Source organism: Phyllobates terribilis, unplaced genomic scaffold (genome assembly GCF_046119375.1).
Source record: "Phyllobates terribilis strain yellow unplaced genomic scaffold, ASM4611937v1 Scaffold_4__5_contigs__length_816908805, whole genome shotgun sequence".
NCBI classification, from domain to species: domain Eukaryota; kingdom Metazoa; phylum Chordata; class Amphibia; order Anura; family Dendrobatidae; genus Phyllobates; species Phyllobates terribilis.
In genome coordinates this window covers 170,697,447-170,724,211 of record NW_027362764.1, presented here as the reverse complement: position 1 = coordinate 170,724,211, position 26,765 = coordinate 170,697,447, and the positions used below count along the sequence as shown (strand labels likewise).

The following is a 26,765-nucleotide window of genomic DNA, read 5'->3' as shown; positions in this document are numbered from 1 at the left end:
TTTGGCTAAAGGTTGTGCAACCAAGTATTAGGCTGAGGGTGCCAATACTTTTGTCTGGCCCATTTTGGAGTTTTGTGTGAAATGATCAATGATTTGATTTTTGCTTCATTCTCTTTTGTGTTTTTTCCTTGCAAGCAAATTAAATGAAGATAATAAGACCAAAGAATTTGTGATTGCAATAATTTTCAGGAAGAAACTGAGTATTATCTGACAGAATTGCAGGGGTGCCAATACTTTTGGCCACCACTGTATACAGTCACTGATGTCACAGCCATGAACAGCTACTGAAAATAAATGTATCGTAGTCACCACTCACCTTCTCTACAGAGCTATTTCCTCCATTGGACACGTGAGCCCGCTTTGATTCATTCTTCGTTCGGCTTAGTCTTCTTGTAACCTTTTCTTTCAGTAAAGACGTGTATCCAACATGTTCATAAATGGGGTTGGTTGTCATTTTTGCAATATATTCCGCAGCTTTATTCTCTATATACAAGGTAATAAGGCCATCAGTTACCAAGTCATGTATTGACTCAAATCTCTTCTCTCCCACAAAGTGCTTTCCATCATAGAAAAGTCTGTAGTTCATTGTTTGGAGACCAAACCTGGAGAAACAACACAAATGTCAGGAAAAGTAAGCTATAACCTCATAACCCCCAGCGCACCATGCTAGATGACAATGTAATAACTCTATATCATCGGTATCACCATGTTGAGGTATTTTGCAGCCATTGACCAATGTATTAAGGCCATACTAACCGCCAGATATTCCCCTTCTGTCTGACTTGTGGTCCTCTGCTTGTTCTCAAGTTCAGACCATAGCAGCAGAACAGCTGAAATGCATTGTGTGGGGGTGGGGAAGGGGTTGTCTCTCTGCTCCTGCTCTCCTGTCTACAATCCAACGATCCAAGGCACCAGGTAGTATCCTTCCAAAAAGTTTTACCCACTGCATTTTGGGGTAAGTGAAGAGTCTCCGCGAGCTCAAAGAACACTGGATTTTGGCTGTTGGAGCTGAAAAGAGGACATCGGTAAACCAGGGGAGGAGTCCTGAGGAGATAATTTGCATATTCCCACTGCATTTTGGGGTAAGTGAAGAGTCTCCGCGAGCTCAAAGAACACTGGATTTTGGCTGTTGGAGCTGAAAAGAGGACATCGGTAAACCAGGGGAGGAGTCCTGAGGAGATAATTTGCATATTCCCACTGCATTTTGGGGTAAGTGAAGAGTCTCCGCGAGCTCAAAGAACACTGGATTTTGGCTGTTGGAGCTGAAAAGAGGACATCGGTAAACCAGGGGAGGAGTCCTGAGGAGATAATTTGCATATTCCCACTGCATTTTGGGGTAAGTGAAGAGTCTCCGCGAGCTCAAAGAACACTGGATTTTGGCTGTTGGAGCTGAAAAGAGGACATCGGTAAACCAGGGGAGGAGTCCTGAGGAGATAATTTGCATATTCCCACTGCATTTTGGGGTAAGTGAAGAGTCTCCGCGAGCTCAAAGAACACTGGATTTTGGCTGTTGGAGCTGAAAAGAGGACATCGGTAAACCAGGGGAGGAGTCCTGAGGAGATAATTTGCATATTCCCACTGCATTTTGGGGTAAGTGAAGAGTCTCCGCGAGCTCAAAGAACACTGGATTTTGGCTGTTGGAGCTGAAAAGAGGACATCGGTAAACCAGGGGAGGAGTCCTGAGGAGATAATTTGCATATTCCCACTGCATTTTGGGGTAAGTGAAGAGTCTCCGCGAGCTCAAAGAACACTGGATTTTGGCTGTTGGAGCTGAAAAGAGGACATCGGTAAACCGCGCGCCTACCGGTGCGCGCATTTTGAAGCTTTTTTTTAAGCTTTTTTCACTGTTTTCAGAACATTAACAATAAGAACATGGAAGAGTCCAGGAGCCATTTGGTGAGCTGCATATCCTGCTACATGTTCATAGACTTGCCAGTGGAAAAGCCAAACTTCACATGCCAGAAATGCAAGCTTGTGTCCCTGTTGGAGGAAAAGTTGCGAAATCTAGAAGAGAGGTTAACTACCTTGAAAATCATTAAGGAAGGTGAAGAGTTCTTAGACAGAGCAGAATTATCTCTTCATCATTCAGAAAGAGAAGAAATTCGAACTGCACCTGACGAAACAGAGGAATGGAAGCATGTGACCCACAGAAGCAGGAGGATCGAGAGGCAGTCAGCACCCATACTGCTCAGGAACCAGTACCAGGCTCTCACACAGGAGAACCAGGAAGAAATACAGCAAAATAAGACTTTGCCAGCAATGAATAACCTTGTAAGCCCTCAGAATCCTCCTGGATGGAGAAAGAAGAATGTTGTGAAGAAAAAACGGAGAGTGGTGGTCATGGGGGATTCCCTGTTAAGAGGAACAGAGGCCGCTATCTGCAGACCAGACATAACCTCAAGAGAAATGTGCTGTCTTCCAGGAGCAAAAATTAAAGATGTGTCTGACAGGATATCAAGACTCTTCAGACCTACAGATCACTACCCATTCCTGCTAATACATGTGGGGACAAATGACACCGCAAGAAAGGACCTGGAAACCATCTGCAGTGACTTTGAAGACTTAGGCAAGAAAGTGAAAGAATTGGGAGCGCAGGTGGTCTTCTCATCCATCCTCCCAGTGGATGGCCATGGAACAATGAGGTGGAATAAGATTCTACAGGTGAACAACTGGCTACGTCGATGGTGCCGTCAACAAGGATTTGGATTTCTGGATCACGGAATGAATTACCTATACGATGGACTACTTGCTAGAGATGGGGTGCACCTTACGAAGACTGGAAAACATGTATTTGGAAGTCGCCTTGCTACACTCATCAGGAGAGCTTTAAACTAGAACAATGTGGGAAGGGAAACAAAAGGCCAGAAAAAGCCATACAGCTGACAAATACTATTGAGATATCTGCTACTGGAAGTGGAAAGGAAGAACAAAGACAAAACAATTTAAATAATAAAAATATGGGAGGAAGAGAAACCAATCACAAACTAAAATGTTTTTATACAAATGCACAAAGCATGGGCAACAAACAAGGAGAATTGGAACTACTAATGCAGGAAAAGGAATATGATGTCATTGGAATCACTGAAACTTGGTGGGACGATACACATGATTGGAATAAAAGGCTAAAAGGATACAACTTATTTGCAAGAAACAGACTTGATAAACGAGGAGGAGGTGTTGCATTGTATGTTAGAAAAGCGTATATCTGCACAGAGATTGAAGCTTCAGAGACTGGGAGTTCTGTGGAAACTGTTTGGGTAAGAATACAAGGAGAGAACAACGGAAAGGACACCATTGTAGGCATTTACTACAGGCCACCTGGGCAAGCTGAAGATATGGATGAACTCTTTATGTATCAAATGACCAAGTTCTCCAAAAAATATGACGTAGTGGTCATGGGAGATTTCAACTATCCAGACATTTGTTGGGAATCTCTCTCAAGTAAAACTAACAGGTCAAGCAAATTCTTATCCTCTCTTGCTGACAACTTTATCTTCCAAAAGGTAGGGGAGAAAACAAGGGGATCTGCTACTTTGGATCTAATCCTTATAAACAGGGAGGAAATGGTTGAGGAGGTAAAAGTGGCTGGGACCCTAGGAGGCAGCGACCATGCTATTATAGAATTTTGGATAACTAGAGGAGGAAGACATGTGAAGACTCAAACTTCAAGGTTAGATTTTAGAAAGGCAGATTTTAAGAGACTCAGAAAGAGAATAGGAGGGATCCAATGGCTGGATGTCCTTAAGGACAAAAATGTCCAGGAAGGATGGGAAATTTTTAAAAATGAGATTCTCAAAGCACAATCGTTAACAATCCCGAAAAGTAGAAAGAATGGGAAGCATTTAAGGAAACCAGGATGGATGAACACAGAACTTAAACACATGCTAAAAAGAAAGAAAGAAATGTTTATTAAATGGAAAGAGGGAGGCATATCTAAAGAAGATTATAATGCAGTCTGCAGATCCTGCAGGGCACGTATCAGGTTAGCTAAAGCTGACAATGAATTAAGGCTTGCAAGAGATGTCAAAAGCAATAGAAAAGGATTTTGGGGGTATGTCAAAAGTAAAAGAAAAGTCAAAGATGCTATAGGATTTTTACAGGATGAAAATGGAGAAATGGTAAGAGAGGATGTTGAGAAGGCCGAACTTTTTAATTCCTATTTTGCATCTGTTTTCTCTCAGAAAGAAAATGTAACATCAACTGATGTTCACTGTCCTTTTAAAGGAATAGAGGAATCCACGTTATCTGTAAACAGAAAGATTGTGAGGGAATATTTAGCTAACATAAATGAGTTCAAGTCTCCAGGTCCAGATGAATTACACCCCAGAGTACTGAAGGAGATCGTAGAAGAAATTTTAGAACCACTCTCAATAATCTTTGAATATTCTTGGAGAACAGGAGAAGTCCCAGAAGACTGGAGAAGAGCAAATGTTGTTCCTATCTTCAAAAAGGGGAAGAATGTGGACCCAGGGAACTATAGGCCGGTGAGTCTGACTTCTATACCAGGAAAGATCTTTGAACAAATTATTAAACAACATGTATGTAAGTACATGGATAAGAATGAAGTGATTAACCAGAGTCAGCATGGGTTTGTAACTAACAAGTCATGTCAGACTAACTTAATTTCCTTCTATGACAGAATCACTGACTGGGTGGATCAGGGAAATGCTGTAGATATAGTATATCTTGACTTCAGCAAAGCATTTGACAAAGTATCTCACACCATCCTTATTGAAAAAATGACCAAGTATGCAATGGACCAGGCAACTGTTAGGTGGATTCATAACTGGCTTAGTGATCGGACTCAAAGGGTGGTTGTAAATGGCTTCACATCCAGCTGGATGAATGTCTCAAGTGGGGTACCACAGGGCTCCGTCCTGGGACCTGTATTGTTCAACATCTTTATCAATGATTTAGATGAAGGAATTGAGGGTAAACTGATTAAATTTGCTGATGACACAAAGCTAGGAGGGATAGCTAATACTAGAGAAGAGAGAGAGAGGATTCAAAAAGACCTAAATAAACTGGAGCAGTGGGCAGCAACCAACAGAATGGTTTTTAACAGGGAAAAATGCAAAGTACTACATCTGGGCAATAAAAATGAAAAAAGCATATACAGAATGGGAGGAATAGAGCTAAGCAACAGTACATGTGAAAAAGACTTAGGTATACTAATAGATCATAGACTGAACATGAGTCAACAGTGTGATGCAGCAGCAAAAAAGGCAAATACAATTCTGGGATGTATTAACAGAAGCATACAGTCTAGATCACGTGAAGTCATTATCGGTCTTTACTCCTCTTTGGTCAGACCTCATCTGGAATACTGTGTACAGTTTTGGGCACCACATTTTAAAAAAGACATAGACAAACTGGAGCAAGTTCAGAGAAGAGCGACCAGAATGGTGACTGGTCTGCAAACCATGTCCTATGAGGAACGGTTGCAGGATTTGGGAATGTTTAGCTTGCAAAAAAGAAGACTGAGAGGAGACTTAATAGCTGTCTACAAATATGTCAAGGGCTGTCACATTGTAGAAGGATCATCTTTATTCTCATTTGCACAAGGAAAGACTAGAAGCAATGGGATGAAACTAAATGGGAGGAGACACAGATTAGATATTAGAAAAAACTTTTTGACAGTTAGGGTGATTAATGAGTGGAACAGGCTGCCACGAGAGGTGGTGAGTTCCCCTTCAATGGACGTCTTCAAACAGAGGCTGGACAGACATCTGTCTGAGATGATCTAGTGAATCCTGCTTTGAGCAGGGGGTTGGACCAGATGACCCAGGAGGTCCCTTCCAACTCTACCATTCTATGATTCTATGATACTACCCAGTGCCTTGGATCCTTGGATTGTTCACAGTTTTTACAACCGAGTGGAGGGTTGTACCAAGACTGCACGGGACATACCTTTTTAAATGTACCTGCTCTCCAGTCTGTCAAACCGCATACAAGGATAACAGAGAAGTGAGCTTTAAGTTTATCACAGGCAAGCCATAGAATAATAGCAGGAGCATTGTGAAGGTTCCAACACCTATAGTGCCAGCGGAATGTTGCTTATGGAGAGGATGACAATTTACAGAGCATGAGAATATGGACAATTCCTGGACATATCAGGTGGTTGACAACAGCAAATTCTTGCAAGGCCAAGAAATTCTTTACAAGGGTTTTGGAACTGTAGAGCAGAAAAACAAAGCAGTGGGCATAAACGAGAGAAAATGACCCTGGTACTTGTGACCTTGGTAGTGACTGGAGGTGGTCCAGCAATGGAGTCTTCAGCGTTACACTAATTATTACCCATTCTGTGGATAGGTGATAAATATTGGTCTTAAGTAGTGAATCCACACAGATTCATGTTTAAGAGTGGACGTTGTGTTGCCGGTGGATGCACTAAGGCAATAATCCATGGCTAATTATTTAATTCCCCAGAAGGTATAAATGTCAGATATATACAGTATGACCAAACTGAAATGAAGTTTTTTTCATCTTTAGGGTCTATATTACACAAGCAGAGACCACCCCACCCCCATTTAGCAGCAGTCACTTTTTGAAGGTGTTAGGCATTGATTTCATGTCACGGCTGTGTAGCTGCAATTGTCTCCTCAGGTGATTGTCCAAAACAGGACAGGAATGAACTGCAGCGTTATTCCCCTTGAATAGTCTTGTCATCAACAGCCAAGAGAACAATTGGATTAAGCTGCTGACAAAAAGAATATATTATTGGAAGGAGATTCAGAGAGGATTCTTCAACTGATATTGAGGAAACCAAATCAATACATCATTAAATTGGAAAAAACGACTCCAAACTAATTCTGAGCTGGTGTCAGACACAGTAATAATCTACCTTAAGGCCAATGTGCAGCAGCCGGGTTGCCTCTGACTTTCCCTAATGAGGTACGATCCTTCTGCAGTGCACAACAACGCATCTGCCTGTTCCCGAGTAATGATGCCATGGAACCTGAGGAGGAACAGACAAGAAACGTTACTGACCTCAGATTATTGTACATGAAATGCAACCATAGGGAATCTAAATAAGAGCAGCACATGTAGGGGCTTCTACCAAATAGCCCCCTCAAGTGCCAATGGAGAAAAAGGTCACCACATAGGCCCTCTACCTTTATGATCCCACGCAGCCATAAACAAGAGTCTGAGACATTCAGATCCAGAGATATGGACGTCTATTGAGTCCATTGACTGAATGGCTGCCATCTAATACTATATCACTCTTGCAAAGGCCAAGTGATATCCAGACAAAATTATTTAAAGGGAATCTGTCAGTAGGTTTTTCTTTTGTCATATGAGAGCAGCATGATTCCAGCGATGTATCAGTATTTTATCAGCAGGAGATTATGACTAGAGGACTAGGTGTCACATGCCTCCTGGTCCAACCACATCCCCATCACTGATTAGTAGCTTTCTGTTAATATACATTGAACGCAAAAAGCGTCCAATCAGTGGTGTGGGCGGGGTTATACAGGGCTCAGCATTCCAAGCTCTGCTAGATCTGCAACATAGAAAACTGAGATTCTATCACAACTGCTGCACCCAGTAAACTAAGTGACACATCGCTGGAATGAGGGTCTCTGTCTCTACCTCATGGTGCTGTCAGATTACATAGCAAAAACCTGCTGACTGATTCCCTTTAAAATGTTGTTTAAAGAGAAGCTATCATCAAAAAAATATCTATTGTTTAAATCAAGTTTTTGTGTTAAATGTATTTTTTAAATATTTTTGGGAATGTTTTTTACATTTCACGATCAGTATTAAAAATAAAAAAAATAGAAATCTTGCACACACTGGCCACTGGGGCTTCTGTTTCAGGAAACAACACATGTACATCTGCCTGAATGGTCAAACCCCGACCCCATCTTTTATATTATAGTGTCTAATGAGCCTGTGCAAAGGTCATTGTGAAGGGAGGGGGAGAAGGGGCAGCTGTTTGTGATTGATGGATTGTATTTATCAGCTGTGTATAGAGGTGTTACCTCTCTGTAATCCTGTCTCTGATAATATGGAGCCTTGCTGACACCTCTTCCTGAAAGGGCAGGAAGTATGAGTATATAAAAACGCCAGAGTGAATATTGCAAGATTTTTATTTTTTAAAATAAAAAAAATCACAATATAAAAAAGAAGTCCAAATTAAAAAAATACATGTAACACAAAAAACAGATTTATACAACTGGTAATTTTCTTCCCTTTAAATGGATTTTATAACTATTATACACCTCGCTAATGTGATCTGTGTTAAATAGTTTTCACTGAAGCTCTACAAGGACAAGGCAAGGAGGTGTTTTTTTTAATGAATAAACTTTTCAAAAATGAGTTGGCTGAATGAGCAGAAAAGAAACTTTCCATTCTGGCAGCTTCCTGTTGTTTTTACCTTTGAGGAGGGAACACAATAAAGTAAGTTGCATGCCAAGATCCCACCTAAAATGAGCAGTTCCTTACTGAATGAGAACTGGGACTGACAAATAAGCCCCTCGGGAATAAACAGTTCCCTTTCACATTTCACCATACACAGGGTCTTTGAATTAAGGTAGATTTATTTTCCACCATTAAGGAAGCAGATATATGAAGAGGAAACCAAATAAATGGATATATTTTAGGTCTATACTTGACTATTTCCTTATGTAGCCTTCTCTCCATAAAGAACAAGATCTCAGTAGTGAATATCAGAACGATACTGACTTCATTGAACCTTTGAGGAGGAGAGAGAGCGCATAGAAGAAGGTTCTCACTCCCAGAAACCCATTTCTTCAACATCCATCGGGTAAATATGTTCTGTAGGTACTGGACCTAAGTGTAGAGGCACAAACACCTACCTTGGATGATATGGTAGGGCAGAGATCACACACTGAGCAAGGTGGACATGGGATCAATACATTATGGAACAGTTACTGGACAACTGGGGCAAGGTTAGGAAATGCATCACTGATGAGCAATGGAAGGAAGCCTACTTTAAACTGATGCATGCCGTGTTGTATGATTTTCATAAATGGCTGTCCCAACAATTCCCAGATCATATTTAAGCATGCCCGATGGGTCGGACTCCCCTAACTAACTTATAGGGCATGGGAGGGTACGCTCACACAAGAATACTGATAGAAAGTATCAGAGTATGTGCACAGACACTGGAGGCTAAATGTTCTTCTAACTCCACGGACAATTTTATTTCACCAGCTTAGACCCCAAGAAGATAACACAGCAGTGCCCAAAATGGTACATGAAATCTTAGTGGAAACTTTATGGTGTCTCTTCCATCAATGGTTAGTTCCAAGGACTCCGGATCTAACAGCTATCATAATACAATTGAAACTTGCTTGGTATAGACCCGCTTGATACAGAGAGACGTAAAGAACGAGAGCAAGTGAGTTCTTTAAAAGCTGAAATCCACAACACCAAGGGGGAGATACAGGATTTAGTCCGTCTGTTCAGGTACAATGAATGGTACAGTACAGAAGACATCATGGGGACTTTGGGCATCTTGAGAATGGAGACCTAAAATTAAAAGGGTTGTCCAGCCGAGAGCAAATTTTAACATGTACACTGTTAGAATTGGTTGTGCCTGCACATTCGAACGGTGGCCCGGTGACAGCAATTATGCGATTTGCATACTTGGGGTCATGTGATGACCGCTAGAACACATTATTAGGATTCAGCAATCGGCAGTGTACATAAAAATTAGCGTTGGACTGGGCAATCCCTTTACAAAAAGGATCACAAAAAAAGGAAAGACATTCACCATAGACTCTTTGTCTCTTCTCTCAATAGAACATTGGCATACTGGTCTTCATAATGCAAATAATTTCTCATCTACTTCTCTCAAAAGAAAATTGAAAGAAGCAGATGAGAATCTAGTTGGCATGTGACCGCCATTATACTGATCGCATATTGTTAGTCACGTGTCCGTCTGCTAGATCTGGCAATTGAGGGAAATCCTGACAGTGTGCTCAGTGACTACAGAAATTTAGCTCAAGGCTGGAAATTGCTTTAAAATGGCTAAATTTCAAGCTCCTGACGTGTGCAATTTTCTTTGATATTTCAACATTTTGTAATCTGCACTAAGTATGTGACATTATTTGTATATATGTTATATTAAAACTATTAAAAAGTGTAATGGTTGCTTACGTACTCCCGTCCATAGTGCTTTGGTCTATTCTCCACCTGCAGGAAAAAGAAAAAATACAACTAAATACTTTAATAACTCTGTCTATTCTCTGTTCATTAATGGTTGATTCCTGTTTACTGTTCTCCCAATTGTAAAACACTGCAGAATATGCAGGCGCTATACATGAAAACAGGTATCATTACTATCACAATTACAACCAATGTTTGGATAAGAAGCTAGAAAAATCCACAAAACAAATGTCACTTTGTTGTAGGCTTGAAATCACACACACTGTGACTACAAAGAGTGATATGAATTGAATGTCTGCTTGGGAGCAACATTTCCCTGAGATGTTCAGAACCTGACACAGCAGTGATTGCTCCTGAAATTGAACTGCATTTATGTGGTTACAGCGCAAAGTACAAATGTATGACAAAAAGGATTGACAAATACAAGTATAACTACAAATACAAGTCTTAGGGAGCATTTTTTTTCCGCTTCAGGTTTTGAAAAATGCCTGCTGAGAAAGAAGAAAGTGCATTTTATCATGGCGGTAACTTGCATGCCTCCTCAGCGCCATCCTACTCACTGTAGTCACATACAGCTGGATTTTTACACCATGTACCAACTGCAGACCAATGGGCAAGTGGAACGGGTAAATCAGATCCTCAAGAACTACCTTTGCCACTTCATCTCTGCCCGTCAGGATGACCAGCTACAACTATTCCTCTGGGCAGAGTTTTCTTACAACAACCTCGTTGAGGAGTCTTCTGGAGAATCTCCATTTTTAGTTGTTTATTCCCAGCACCCTCAAGTGCCCTGGCCTATGTCTGCTTCCTCCAGAGTACCAGCAGCTGATTCTTCTTTTGACAACTCTGGCAGCAGACTCCCTACAATGTAGTTTTTTCCTTTTTGTCCAGCAAGGGTTAATCTTAGTCTCTTGCTGACAGCCTTTTGAGGACGGTCAGCTGATGTTGATTGGTGCCACTTCCACCTCCCTTCAAATAGGCACATGATCCATCAGCTGACTGCTGGTTATAGCTCATTCTATGCTGACCTCTTTGAAGGAGCCAGTCTCTGGAGAAGTTGTGGTGTTCGTTGCAGTGGTGAAGTTTCCTGTTGGAAAGCTAAATGTATTTTGTGTTGTTATTTTCCCATTATTTGTCTTACCTTTCTTGTGTAGTCCTATTGTAGTAGTGAGACTAGTGTCTCACTGGCCTGCACACTAGCCAGGTTAAGTCCAGGGCCAGCGAGGGCTTAGGCACATGATCACACATGGGGGGGAAGAACCCGTCTAGGGACTATAGGGGAGTTTAGGGACTGACATAGGCGGATTATAATGAGGGCAATCTGGGCTACCGCCCGGGGCTCCAGGGGGCCCATGGCCATATTGCCCTCATTGTAGCGTAATATGTGGGCGCCAATGCAGCACATACCGGCAGGCAGAGGTGGAGGGGCCCCGGACCGCTCCCCCAGCAGCTGCGCATGGCCGCTGCTTCTTCTTCGGCCGGGCCAGCACTGCACCTGTTAACTTCCCTGTGTGCTGGCCCGCCCGCGTCACAGCTAGGAGACAAGGCCCTGTGCGCGGCCGTGTCTGCTAGTGTGACGTAACACAGTGTGCGCCCTGCACTGCTGCACCGGAGAGGAGCTGGACGACTGGAGCCGAGTCGGGGGATGGTGAGAGAGTGTGTGAGTGAGTGTGTGTGAGTGCAGGCAGATATCATTGTGTGATGTCTGTTTATATGTATTTTTGTGTTTCAAATGTGTTTATGCGTGTATGTATATGTCTGTATATGTTTGTGTGTGTGCGTGACTGCGTGCGGCCTCCCGCTGTATCTGGGGAGCGCCGTGCGGCCTCCCACTGTGTATAGATGGCTTCATGCGGCTTCCCGCTGTATCTGGGGGGCGCCGTGCAGCCTCCTGCTGTGTATAGATGGCGACGTGCGGCCTCCCGCTGTGTATAGATGGCGACGTGTGGACTCCCGCTGTGTATAGATGGCGACGTGCGGCCTCCCGCTGTGTAAAAATGGCGACGTGCAGCCTCCCGCTGTGTATAGATGGCGACGTGCGGCCTCCCGCTGTGTATAGATGGCCACGTGTGGCCTCCCGCTGTGTATAGATGGCGACGTGCGGCCTCCCGCTGTGTAAAAATGGCGACGTGCAGCCTCCCGCTGTGTATAGATGGCGACGTGCGGCCTCCCGCTGTGTATAGATGGCGCCGTGCGGCATCCTGCTGTATAGATGGCAACATGCGGCCTCCCGATGTATATAGATGGCGAAGTGCGGCCTCCCGCTGTGTATAGGAGGATTGTGGCAGCTCATATTGTGTGGAGGGTCTCATACTGTATATAGGGGATGTCAGCATACTTAATTGTGCTCAATATTAAGTCATACAATTAATGTAAAAAAATTATAATTAATATATATTAATATTGTGCCAAATTAATTTCACGTGAACTATCACATGATCTATCACAGGGGATCATGTGACATGATCTAAACTGCCCAGGGCCCTTGTTACTATTAACCCACCCCTGGGGACAGACACTGGTTGGTGTCAGGAGGTGTCCCTTCCCTCGTTCCCTACCACTTGGTACCTTCCTCCCCCCTATATCATCTCTTTTTTCCCGTGTGTTGTGCCGTCCGCCGGACATTTCCTTGTCGTTCCGTGACATGTAACTCGCATGCCTCCTCAGCGCCGTCCTGCTCACTGTGGTCACTGCGCGGCTTCTCTTCATGTCAGGCCGTCTCGCGGACTTTGCCTTTTGCAGCACTCCTCAGCACTGCTGCTTCAGCATGTCATTTCCATATGGCTTTAAGGGGGCGTGGCCAGTCTCTGCAAGAATTTAACCCTGCTGTGTCCTGCAGAGATTAGGTTCCCTGGCCTATCTGGTGCCAGCAGGGTCTATATTAGGCATCTCCTCCCACCACTCTTTTGTCCAATGTTGGTTCCTATCCTGCTAACATCTTGTTTATGAATGTCTCCATATTCTGTCTCCCATTATCAACCCGGCCTGTTTACTCGCTCTGTCTGACTTCTCCATTCCTGACTCTGGCTTTGTACTGTGAACTCATGTTGCCTGCCCCGACCTCTGACGCCCTCTGGCTCGCCCTCCTGTACCTTGTACCCACGCCTCTAACCCTCTAGTCAGCGGCTGCAGTCCCGGGGACTGCCCTGGATTGGTACTTGGTGTCTACCGGAAGCCCAGCATATCATGACCATCAGAGTCCCTTGGGAAGACCCAGTAGACACTTAGTCATGCCCCTCCAGGGTAAGATTAGCCCATGGCGCAGTGGGTCCACACCTATCAGCATTACATATTTCACTTCTTTGAAGCAGCTCCAGATGGCATCCACTCCAAACTAGGCATTGTCCAATACAAAGGCAGTAAAAAACAGTTTAGGGAAAACTGCTTCAGGAAACAAAAAAGTTATACAAAAAATTCCCTGAACGAATAGTGTTTACTGGTCCTGTTTGCACAAGAAAACTCATGGTTATTGACCTCCTCAAATAAATTGAATGCACGTATACCCTTAAAGAGGCTTTTTAGTCTTGGAATGAAAGTCAGTAGTCATTACATGTGACTGCAGACTTCAGAATTCTGATAGCGTGTGGTGCACATGCTGTCAGGATTCCTCAATATTGCCATTGTGAGCGGGTGGTCACGAGACCACAGGAATGCGATTTGCATACTTGTGGTCACATGCAGACCAGACATGCTAGTCGGACAACCACTTTAAAGTACTAATGAGCCTAAGTGCAGCAAGAGATTAAATTTGTACTATTAATTTGTTATCCGCACCACAAGAAACACAACAAGCCTAGGTTTTTCATTGAAATCCTTTAAATACTACGACAGAAACTGCCATTTTGCAGCTGACCTTTCCCAGAAAATGTGATAAAGGTCTTCTATGAGATAGTGAACATGTCTTACAGCAGAAAATCATCTGCTTTGTGACCTTCCTGCAGTAATGTCAATCATCTATACTTTGCACTTGAAAACACATCCTCTGATCTCTTTACCATTGCTGATCCTTCTAGACAGGTCTAATAACTCTTCCTAATCCTCCATATCTCCTTTATAATGAATTCTTCTTTGACCACCAACTGGAGATGCTACCACCCTTTAGGTTCTATTTTTATATAGGCAACGAAAAATAAATTATGTGAACAGGTATATCATAATATTGCAAAGAAAACATCTTTAATTGTCGCAAGAAATCAGAAGTACCGTGTGTGAGGCCCGCCACCCCATATACCTCTACGGATGTGCTGGATACGTAATAGGCCATGTGCATGGTTCTGTGAAACCTGTCTTTTACTCATGCAAATCCCTGTTGATTCTATATGGATGGTCCTAATTCACAATTTTCTCTATGGTGGTCTTCCTGGTACACCATGTCACGGGGGGTGGCTTATTCGCTTTTTTGATCAAAATAACTGTGTGTGAAATGTGTGAACTACAGTAAGTACCCTATGCTATTTACATGTACTACAACTATTTATGGACTGCAGGGTATTTGCTCATTTTGTTTTTATTCTAGGTTATATTTGCTAATGGCCACAGTGTGAATGTATACCTACACATTTCACTTATACCAACATGTGCTCTAGCTGATTGTACTGGCTTTGCTTTAGTTTTTAGTACTTTGTACACACAGGAGTGTGGCTCCCCCTTTTTGGGCTATGCATTTTGTCTATACAGATTTCCATGGGCAGATGAAAAACAGTCAGGCCTGGGTACTTCTCTGCCCATATCTACTGAGGCCTGCTGGCACATCGAGAGGTTTAAAGAAGCATTGCCATCAAAGTTTTTATCCTGTTAATATACTGCAGTCATCATATTATACAGCACCGTGTACTTACAATTGCTCATTTTGCCTCTCTACCCAGTTAATTCTTCTGTTTTCCATTAGGTCTATGACGTCAGGTGATTAAAAACTTACTAGCTGAATCCTTCTAGCTCTATGTAGAAACAGGAAGTCTCTTTTCTCTGCATGAGTCATGAGTCACTGCAAAAGTCCCAGGCAGTGGGAGGAGGGAAGCACCTGGGTCAGGAGTTGAAGAGGGGAATTATAAATGCAGGGACAAGAGACTTCCTGTTTCTACATAGAGCAAAGAAACAAGAACAATTTACTAGGTATAAAGGCAAAATGAGCAATTGTTAGTACACAGTGCTGTATAATATGATGATTGCAATATTTTAACAAAGTACCCTATGTTATTTACATATACTATTACTATTTATTTAATTATTTATTTACATATTGCAGGGTATTTTCTCATTTTATTTTTATCTTAGGTTATATTTGTTAATGGCCAGTGTGAATGTGCACCTACAGATTGCACTTACACCAACATGTGTTCCAACTCATTTCTTTGGTTCCGCACATCCGAAAGGGTTTATCTCTAGAAAGACATGTCATATTGCTCATATCTGCTACCAAAGTCCAAACAACGGGGTAGGATTTTTATGACCTCTTCTGCAAGTACTTTCATATAAACATAATTTTGGCCCATGAGGAGAAGGGACTCCACCCCAATTTTAGCCTATGGAACAGTTCACATGGGCTATTTTTCACACAGACATCAGGTGTACAATGTAGAGGTCACTCACAGCTGTACACCGCTAATCCCACATTGGTAACATATCCGACCCATATGCTTTCGATGTCTGTGCTCAATTCCTTTGCTAGATTATATATGGCATAGTCTATTAGTATTTTTTTCCAGAAAACTTGCAGATTATTCTAACCTATGATTTGTTTCCACATTATAGTTAATAGCGGTAAGTACAGTAAATAACATTTCTACACATATAATTACTATGGATATATGACACTGCAGGCATTTCCATAAATTTCAAGAAAATGGTTCTGACCCTCTCTGTGAACCTCACAAAGATTCTTTTGACAATATGGATAAAGAACATTAGTAATAATGGGGTGACAAATGTATCTGTCGGACACAGTGTGAGTCTAGGTACATCAGGATTATAGGATTATAACATGGAGATGTTAGCTTTGTTTTAGTCCCAGATTTAGACAACTGTAAAACACTATCTGCTAAATGAATAGTCTGAATTTCCAAGTCTTTGATGTGTAAGCCTCCAGATACTTTATAATTATGAAATGCAAATACAGCTCTTTAGGATATAAAACAGGAGCTCATCAAAGTGCTGCAGAGAGGTGGGAGAAAGTGCATGGAGAAAGTGATCGATTCATTATCCTAAGGATTTGTAAAGCAGCTGGATCGGTGACTACAGGAGAATCTAGAGTGTTTTAACCAGTATACATGTTTATACCACAATTCAAGAATTGCAATATAATTGACATTTAACTGTCCCTGACAGCCGGTGGTGACGTGACATTGATATTTATGATTATCCCCTTCAATTGGCCACTAAGAACAAACTTTTCCATTTACAGAGGACCTGTTACTAAGACAAAACTTTCCAGTTTTTTTCTCTTATTTTATTCCCGCTGCTTCCCTGATTAATACGTTTTTTTGTTTTGTTTTTAAATAAGCCATATGGTTAGAGATATGGGCCATTTTCTTTTGTGTTAATTTTTATGGTCTTTTCCAATGGGGCGTGGGCTCACAGTTTAATAATGCAGAGCAGCCTAAAGACATGACCCCTTGATAAGGGCCATAAAAATGAATGCTAATTGGAAAAAAAATGAGCAGAAGGAATAAAATAAGAGCAACAACTAGTCACTTTTGACCTGGTGAAAGGTCCTCTTTAAGTCATACAAATAAATAAAAAAAATCCTTTATGGCTAAATGACTACCTACCACCAGAGTCAACCCGTCACTTCCAGACCCCTCTACCTACAATAGTCAGAACAAAGTTGTCTGCAGTCTTATATTTTAAAAATCAATTCTCTCACAGCACTCATACTTTAGTATAATGTCCCCAAAAAAGTAGTCATATCATTGTCCCCATGTCTTAACCTTAAAGAGGTTGTCTGGGCTGTTTACATTGATAGCCTATTCTAAGAATATGTCATCAATATTTGATCGGTGGGGTGCGATACCCGGTAGCCTCATCGATCAGCTGTTCCTGGTGGACGGTGGCAGGTGAATGTGCTCAGTTACGGAGCTGCACAGTACAGCCTTGTCAACTGAATAGTGGCAGCGGCCGGGTACTACAAATCAGCTCCTGTTCAAATTAATAGGCCACGGCAATTATGCCGTTGACAGACCTGCACCGTAAAACTCCATAACTGAGCACAGCCAGATGCTGCTGGCATTGAGAACAACTGATCGGCGGGGGTGCCGGCCAACGTGGGACTGGTTCGCCTTGGGCCCTCCAGAGAAAATCATTCCTGGGGCCCACTATGTAGCTACATAGAAATAATACAAGCCCACCAATTGTGAGATAAAATGTGCTAGTATTGTGGTGTGACTTAAAAACACAATGGTTCACATTTATCAAAAATGGCGTAATTTGAGTCAAATCTTGTGTACACACTTCAACTCCATTATTCCATATATATCAAATTTCGTCCCTAATGATAAATTTGGTGCACATTATTTCAGCACAACATTTTAAGCATGGTAGTACACTTCTCAATGTTTTAAAAAGAGCTGACGTCCAGTGTCAAATGTTGCATTGTTACATAATTTTGTACAAATTGCAACTTTTTATGCATGTAAAAAAGGTTCTAATATAAATGCATTTGTTCCGTGCCTTTTTTAAGACAGCCAGTGCCGGAATAAGGGAACTCCTCGCTCCCCATGCACATACATAAAATCAATTCAAAATATTAATCCCTTGACACAGATGAACATACAGTATAATTACGTCCACAGCAGGATCCGCATGTGTGGAGTTGGCTCAGGAGTGGAGCCCACGTCACACGCAACATAGAGCGGGCATGTGCCTGTATGGTTACCATGCAGCTGTGCGCCCCCATCTTGATACTCCTGTGAAGTCCAACATTAGGCTGGATTCATAGGAGACAATTATTTCCACTATATACCATTACTGTTATATTAAAACATACAAAACAGGCAGGGGAGTAATGATCGCAGTCATAAAGGGTGCAACCGGGACTAGACTTATGCTTGAGCATGGCCCGCTGACACCAATTTCACCTGGATGTGTGTCCTTTGACGCACATTCTGCTGAAATGTATTATGACGCAGAGACCCACCGACTCCCTGCACTGTCATACACGCTGTCGGCCAATCAGAGGCTGGCAGCAGATGTCGACTTGCCAATGATGAGTTGCACATGGCAGTGACGTAGTGCGCTGCCCTTGGCGGACCGCAGAAGTCAGCTCCCGGCTGGGGGAATATTATACCAGGATGGCGGACATTATACCAGGATGGCGGACATTATCTCAGGATGGCAGACATTATACCAGGATGGCGGACATTATACCCGGATGGCGGACATTATCTCAGGATGGCAGACATTATTTCAGGATGGTGGACATTATCTCAGGATGGCGGACATTATCTCAGGATGGCGGATATTATCTCAGGATGGGGGGGACATTATATTTGGATGGCGGATATTACACTGGAATGGCGGACATTATATCGGGATGGCGGACACTATCTCTAGATGGCGGACATTATCTCTGGATGGCGGACATTATCTCTGGATGGCGGACATTATCTCAGGATGGCGGACATTATCTCAGGATAGGGGGCACATTATATCAGGATGGCGGACATTACACTGGGATGGCGGACATTATATCGGGATGGCGGACATTATATCAGGATGGCGGACATTATATCAGGATGGCGGACATTGTATCAGGATGGGGGATAACATACCAGGCTGGGGACATTATAAAAGGATGGGGACAATATACCAGAATTGGGACAATATACCAGGATGGGTGACATTACACCGGATGGCGAACATTATACCAGAAGCGGGACATGGTTATGGCATGGGTCCCAGGATGGGGGGCATTATACCAAAATGGGAACATTATATCAGTCAGGAGTGATACAGTGGGGGCTCAGTCAGGGGTGATACAGTGGGGGCTCAGTCAGGGGTGATACAGTGGGGGCTCAGTCAGGGGTGATACAGTGGGGGCTCAGTCAGGGGTGATACAGTGGGGGCTCAGTCAGGGGTGATACAGAGGAGGCTCAGTCAGTCAGGGTGAAACAAAAAAATGAGGGAAATCCTCCCTTAGTGACTGAGCCCTCTCACGCTCTGTCACCAAAAAGTAAAGCCCCCCTATGACACTCACTATTGGTGTTGGCGGGGGCTCACTTAGTTATGGGTGATAATCCTACTCAGCTACATATATCTAACCTTTGGTGAGTGATGTAGCAGGCAGACATCCATCTCCCTGTGCTTCTTACTGTCAGCCTGTGACAATGTGGGGGAGGAGCACTGTTACTCAGCACAGCATGGCTCATTACCTTAGCTCTGCTGTCAGCGCGAGGGAGAGGCCACAAGCAAAACTAACACTGATTGGCTGCACTGCCAATATGAGGCCTGTGGTTATTTGCAGCCTGTGATTTTGTTTTATTAATTCCAGCTTTTCCTTGATGTTGGAAACTTGATACATAACACAGCAGTGGCAGTTATTACGACATCACAGGGGGGCATGACATCATAGATATCACATGACATCATAGATATCACATGACATCACAGTTGGTAGAGAATATGTAATGTTCTAATCCTGAACCATCTTGTGTCCCAGAGGCAGCAGCTTGAGGAAGACAAGTCCATTTAGGTAGCTGTTCACTTAACACTAAGGCCCCATTCACACCTTGTGTAGCTGTGGGGTGTTTGTGGTGAAGTTTAGAACTGCACCATTACCCCTAAAAAATCTCAGCAAACATCTCTGAGTGACGTGTTCTCTGTTGTGTATCAGGATGATTCCTTAAATAGGACCTATCATTTAATCCTCTTTTTTGTAATGATAGGTGTTATGTCTCATCTAGTTCAGATGAGCAGCTGTAATGAAGCACGGACAGATGACGGTGGCGCAGCAGGATGGCCGAGCAGAAACAACAGGGAACGTAGTAGCTTGATGGCAGCAGGAGGATCAGAACTGGAACCAGAGGAAATCATGAGCAGAATTGAAGCAACGGCAACTGGAGTAATAGAGTTACAGACTCTGATCAGAGTTTGATCAGAGTGAGATCAGTTTTTCTCGGACGTGGAGAGGAGAAACAAAAGGTTTCTCACCTTCTCCCTTCTGTCAGTGGGTGAAAATCGGACCACACTTAGATGTCATCAAAGCGCGGTACAATTTTTTCACAGACCCATGCATTACCATTACCATATTTTGCAGACTATAAGACGCACTGGACCATAAGACGCACCCCAAATTTTGGGGTGGAAAATATTTTTTTGAAAATAAAATGGCAGTGCCTCTTATAGTCTGTTTAGCGGTAGGTTACCGAGGGGGGGGGGTGGCGGTGAAGCAGGGTCACAGGAGGCAGGGCCGCTGCTTCAGGGGGCCGACAGCGGCAGGAGCAGGGCGATGTTGTGGGCCCTGGGCTCTCATAAGATGTCAGCTCCGGTGAGTAGAGTCCCCTTTCCTATTGATTGCCCTGCAGTGGGCTTTGGGAAAATGGCCGCTGGAGGCGATGAATGCCCAGATTGAGATCTCGGGAGATGCATGTACTTCCTCCAGCGTCCATTTTCCCAAAACCCACTGCAGTGAAATTAATGGGAAAAGGGACTCTGCTCACTGGTGCCGACATCTTATGAGAGCCCAGGGCCCGCCGACACCGACCTCCTAAAGCAGCGACACTGCTTCCTGTGACCCCGCTCCATCGCAGCAACCCCCCCGGTTAGCTACCCTCAGATATTGTATATTAAATTGTAAGCTCCTAGGACAGGGTGTGCATTATTCTGCATGCCCTCAGGAGCAGTCTGTATATTATATATTAGATTGTAAGCTCTTAGGACAGGGTGTACATTATTCTGCATGCCCTCAGGAGCAGTCTGCATATTATATATTAGATTGTAAGCTCTTAGGACAGGGTGTACATTATTCTGCATGCCCTCAGGAGCAGTTCGTATATTATATATTAGATTGTAAGCTCTTAGGACAGGGTGTACATTATTCTGCATGCCCTCAGGAGCAGTCTGTATATTATATATTAGATTGTAAGCTCTTAGGACAGGGTGTACATTATTCTGCATGCCCTCAGGAGCAGTCTGTATATTATATATTAGATTGTAAGCTCTTAGGACAGGGTGTACATTATTCTGCATGCCCTCAGGAGCAGTCTTGTATATTATATATTAGATTGTAAGCTCTTAGGACAGGGTGTACATTATTCTGCATGCCCTCAGGAGCAGTCTGTATATATTATATATTAGATTGTAAGCTCTTAGGACAGGGTGTACATTATTCTGCATGCCCTCAGGAGCAGTCTGTATATATTAGATTGTAAGCTTCTAGGACAGGGTGTACATTATTCTGTATGCCCTCAGGAGCAGTCTGTATATTATATATTAGATTGTAAGCTCCTAGGACAGGGTGTACATTATTCTGTATGCCCTCAGGAGCAGTCTGTATATATTATATATTAGATTGTAAGCTTCTAGGACAGGGTGTACATTATTCTGCATGCCCTCAGGAGCAACATGTATATTATATATTAGATTGCAAGCTCCTAGGACAGGGTGTACATTATTCTGTATGCCCTCAGGAGCAGTCTGTATATTATATATTAAATTGTAAGCTCTTAGGACAGGGTGTACATTATTCTGCATGCCCTCAGGAGCAGTCTGCATATTATATATTAGATTGTAAGCTCTTAGGACAGGGTGTACATTATTCTGCATGCCCTCAGGAGCAGTCTGTATATTATATATTAGATTGCAAGCTCTTAGGACAGGGTGTACATTATTCTGCATGCCCTCAGGAGCAGTCTGTATATTATATATTAGATTGTAAGCTCTTAGGACAGGGTGTACATTATTATGCAAGCCCTCAGGAGCAGTCTGTATATTATATATTAGATTGTAAGTTCTTAGGACAGGGTGTACATTGTTCTGCATGCCCTCAGGAGCAGTCTGTATATTATATATTAGATTGTAAGCTCTTAGGACAGGGTGTACATTATTCTGCATGCCCTCAGGAGCAGTCTGTATATTATATATTAGATTGTAAGCTCTTAGGACAGGGTGTACAATATTCTGCATGCCCTCAGGAGCAGTCTGTATATATTATATATTACATTGTAAGCTTCTAGGACAGGGTGTACATTATTCTGTATGCCCTCAGGAGCAGTCTGTATATTATATATTAGATTGTAAGCTCTTAGGACAGGGTGTACATTATTCTGCATGCCCTCAGGAGCAGTCTGTATATTATATATTAGATTGTAAGCTCTTAGGACAGGGTGTACATTATTCTGCATGCCCTCAGGAGCAGTCTGTATATTATATATTAGATTGTAAGCTCTTAGGACAGGGTGTACAATATTCTGCATGCCCTCAGGAGCAGTCTGTATATATTATATATTAGATTGTAAGCTTCTAGGACAGGGTGTACATTATTCTGTATGCCCTCAGGAGCAGTCTGTATATTATATATTAGATTGTAAGCTCTTAGGACAGGGTGTACATTATTCTGCATGCCCTCAGGAGCAGTCTGTATATTATATATTAGATTGTAAGCTCTTAGGACAGGGTGTACATTATTCTGCATGCCCTCAGGAGCAGTCTGTGTATTATATATTAGATTGTAAGCTCTTAGGACAGGGAGTACATTATTCTGCATGCCCTCAGGAGCAGTCTGTATATATTATATATTAGATTGTAAGCTCTTAGGACAGGGTGTACATTATTCTGCATGCCCTCAGGAGCAGTCTGTATATATTAGATTGTAAGCTTCTAGGACAGGGTGTACATTATTCTGCATGCCCTCAGGAGCAGTCTGTATATATTATATATTAGATTGTAAGCTCCTAGGACAGGGTGTACATTATTCTGTATGCCCTCAGGAGTAGTCTGTATATTATATATTAGATTGTAAGCTCCTAGGACAGGGTGTACATTATTCTGTATGCCCTCAGGAGCAGTCTGTATATATTATATATTAGATTGTAAGCTTCTAGGACAGGGTGTACATTATTCTGCATGCCCTCAGGAGCAGCATGTATATTATATATTAGATTGTAAGCTCCTAGGACAGGGTGTACATTATTCTGCATGCCCTCAGGAGCAGTCTGTATATTATATATTAGATTGTAAGCTCTTAGGACAGGGTGTACATTATTCTGCATGCCCTCAGGAGCAGTCTGCATATTATATATTAGATTGTAAGCTCTTAGGACAGGGTGTACATTATTCTGCAAGCCCTCAGGAGCAGTCTGTATATTATATATTAGATTGTAAGCTCTTAGGACAGGGTGTACATTATTCTGCATGCCCTCAGGAGCAGTCTGTATATTATATATTAGATTGTAAGCTCTTAGGACAGGGTGTACATTATTCTGCATGCCCTCAGGAGCAGTCTGTTGTTAGAACCTTGCTCTTAGGTTTTTTCTATTGCTGGTCACATGACCTTGTTGGCCTATTTAGTCTTGCTCCGCCCTTCTGGCTTTGCTGGACTTCATTGTATTACTACTCTTTAGCTAGCCAGTGCTCAGTATCTAACTCTGTTAGTTTGCTTGGTCTTCGGACCTCTGTGTTCTATATTGTTTGTTTGTTCGTCTGTCTGCTACTATTTCTGTTAGGAGGTGTCCATTTTGCTCCCAGTCCCTAGTACTTGTAGGGATTCCTCCCCCACATCTATAGGTCTCCGTACAGACTAGCTGAGGACTTTAGCAGGTCTGATCGCAGGATCAGGTTCCCTGTTACATCGTAGGGATCAAGCTGAGTTCTATCGTAGGGACAGATCTCCTCTCTTTCCTTAGCTCTGGTAGCAGAACATAACAGTAAGTCCAGCCTGCAAATTCTCTAAGGAAAGATTTTTCTGTTCCATCATGGTGTCGGTTCAGGATTTGGCTCAACGCCTGCAGGGACTCTCTCTGGAGGTGGCCGAGCTCCGTCAGCACGTGAGTAACTGTCCTGGAGCACATTTCTTGGAGCCTAAGGTACGTTTGCCTGATTTATTTTTTGGTGAACACCAAGAATTTTTTTCATTTAAAAATGCTTGCTTATTGTATTTTCGTTTGAGACCCAGGTCCTCTGGGGATGAATCCCAGTGCGTAGGGTTCATAATGTCACTTTTGCGCAAAGAGCCTCAGGAGTGGGCCTTTTCTTTGCAACCTAGTGATACATGCTTTAGATCAGTGGATAGTTTTTTTTCTGCTTTGGGGCTATTATATGATGATCCTGACCGTGTCTCATCTGCTGAGACTGAGTTGAGACGTTTGAGAGAGGGATCAGGTAATGTGGAAAAATATTGTACTCATTTCCGTCGGTGGTCTACTCAAATAGGGTGGAACGATTCTGCTCTGAAGAGTCTGTTTCTTGCTGGGCTTAGTGAAAGGGTTAAAGACCTGCTAATTGCTTATCCCACACCTGAAGATTTGCAACAGGCTATGCAATTAGCTATACGGGTGGATAGGAGACTGCGTGCAAGGGTTAATGAGAGCAAATCCTCTGCTATGTCAGTTTCTGGTCATGAGAATGTGTGTACTGACAGTGGAGAGCCGATGGAGATTGGAGCGATGGCACCTCGCTCTCAAGAAAAGGACCGCAGATTTTCTGAAGGTTTGTGTTTCTATTGCGGAAATTCTGGTCATTTCATTAAAAGCTGTGTGCTTCGTAAGAAGAAAGAAAAAAAAATGGTCAGTCATGCCCGTATTGCCTGTTTAAATTCCAAGGGTGTATTTTTAGCTGCTTCCACTATTGCTCAGGAAAAATTAATGGAATTTCGGGTGTTTGTCGATTGTGGGTCTACTCTGAATGTAATTGATGGGGGATTCTTGGAAAAACTCAATTTAAAACCCGAACCTTTGTCATCCCCCATTGCTGTGGTTTCTGTGGATGGCTCCCCTTTGAAGAATGTTACTCTCAGGGTCTGTGAGTTTCCCCTCACTATTAATGGTGTTCACCATGAGAAATTGGATTTGGTAGTTTTGAATAACTTGCCTTCTCCGGTGGTGTTGGGATTGCCCTGGTTAAAATTGCACAATCTTGTACTGGATTGGTCTACCAATGAAATTAAATCCTGGAGCCATAAATGTTATGACAAGTGTTGCAACGGGCGTATTGCAGCTGTGGATAGGGGGGAATTGCCTGTTCCTATTCAGGATTTTTGGAGAGTTTTTTCTGAGAAGGAATCGCAGGTTTTGCCTCCCCATAGAGACTATGATTGTACTATTGAATTTGTCCCTGGAGCGACTCTTCCTAAAAGTCGTTTATTTAACCTTACTATTCCTGAGAGAAAGGCTTTGGAGGAATACATACAGACAAGTTTGGCCGCCGGTCACATTAGGCCCTCTAAGTCTCCTGTGGCGGTTGGATTTTTTTTTATAAAAAAAAAGGACGGCGGTTTACGTCCTTGTCTGGATTTTCGTGAGATTAACAAAATTACTGTACGCAATCCTTACCCACTGCCATTGATTCCTGATCTGTTTAACCAGTTAGTGGGGGCCAAGTGGTTCTCTAAAATTGACCTTCGGGGGGCATACAATCTGTTGCGCATGAAGGAGGGTGACGAATGGAAGACTGCTTTTAACACTCCTGTGGGTCATTTTGAGAATTTGGTTATGCCTTTTGGTCTTACTAATGCTCCTGCATTTTTTCAGAATCTTATTAATGACATCCTTAGACCTTTGATCGGCAAAAATGTGGTTGTGTATTTGGATGACATTTTGATTTATTCGCCGGATCTGGAGTCTCATTGGCGGAGCGTACGTGAAGTATTACAGTTATTAATTGACAATTCGCTTTTTGCTAAGCTGGAGAAATGTGAGTTCGCTGTACAGAGAATTAGTTTTTTGGGCTACATTATCTCCAGTGAAGGTTTTGAGATGGACCCGGTTAAAGTTCAAGCTGTGCAGGAATGGCCTAGGCCTATTGGTTTGAAATCGATACAGAGGTTTTTGGGTTTCGCCAATTATTATAGAAAATTCATTAAAAATTTTTCTATTATTGTCAAACCTCTGACCGATCTCACCAGGAAAGGTGCTGATGCGGTTCAGTGGACTTCTGAGGCCATTGAAGCTTTTGTGTATCTCAAGGAGAGGTTCACCTCTGCTCCCATCCTTATGCAGCCTGATGTGACTAAGCCGTTTTTGGTTGAGGTTGATGCTTCCTCTGTGGGGGTTGGCGCAGTATTGTCTCAGGATAACGGGGATGGAGTACATCCCTGTGCCTTTTTTTCAAAAAAATTTTCGGAGACTGAACTGAATTACGATATTGGTAATCGGGAATTATTGGCTATTAAACTCGCATTTGAACACTGGCGCCACCTCTTGGAAGGTGCTGAATTTCCCGTTCAGGTTTTTACGGATCATAAAAATCTGATAAATCTTGATGCTGCCAAGCGCCTGAATGCCCGTCAGACTAGGTGGGCACTGTTTTTCTCGCGGTTTAATTTTTCCGTTACTTACATCCCAGGTACTAAGAATGTTAAGGCGGATGCCTTGTCTCGCAGTTTTTCTCCCATAGTCGGTGCTGAGAAAGAGGAGAACATTTTACAAGAAGGTGTTGTGATAGCTGCTTTGGACGCCGTTTTGGAAGATGAGATTCTTAAA

The 26,765-nt window shown here is 42.8% G+C and overlaps 1 protein-coding gene across 2 annotated transcripts in view; it reads right to left on the bottom strand.

Moving 5' to 3' along the window:
- The window catches only part of CHN2 (chimerin 2), a 481,322-nt gene that overhangs the window by 210,049 nt on the left and 244,508 nt on the right, over positions 1–26,765 (bottom strand). Inside the window, exons 4-6 of one of the 2 annotated variants that reach the window (XM_073677920.1) lie at positions 10,133–10,164; positions 6,845–6,958; positions 317–602 (exon numbers count right to left, since the gene is read on the bottom strand). In XM_073677920.1, coding sequence (XP_073534021.1) covers positions 317–602; positions 6,845–6,958; positions 10,133–10,164 — 432 coding nt within the window. Of the gene's footprint in view, positions 1–316; positions 603–6,844; positions 6,959–10,128; positions 10,165–26,765 lie in introns of both variants that reach the window. The other variant, XM_073677921.1, reaches the window with a different exon arrangement.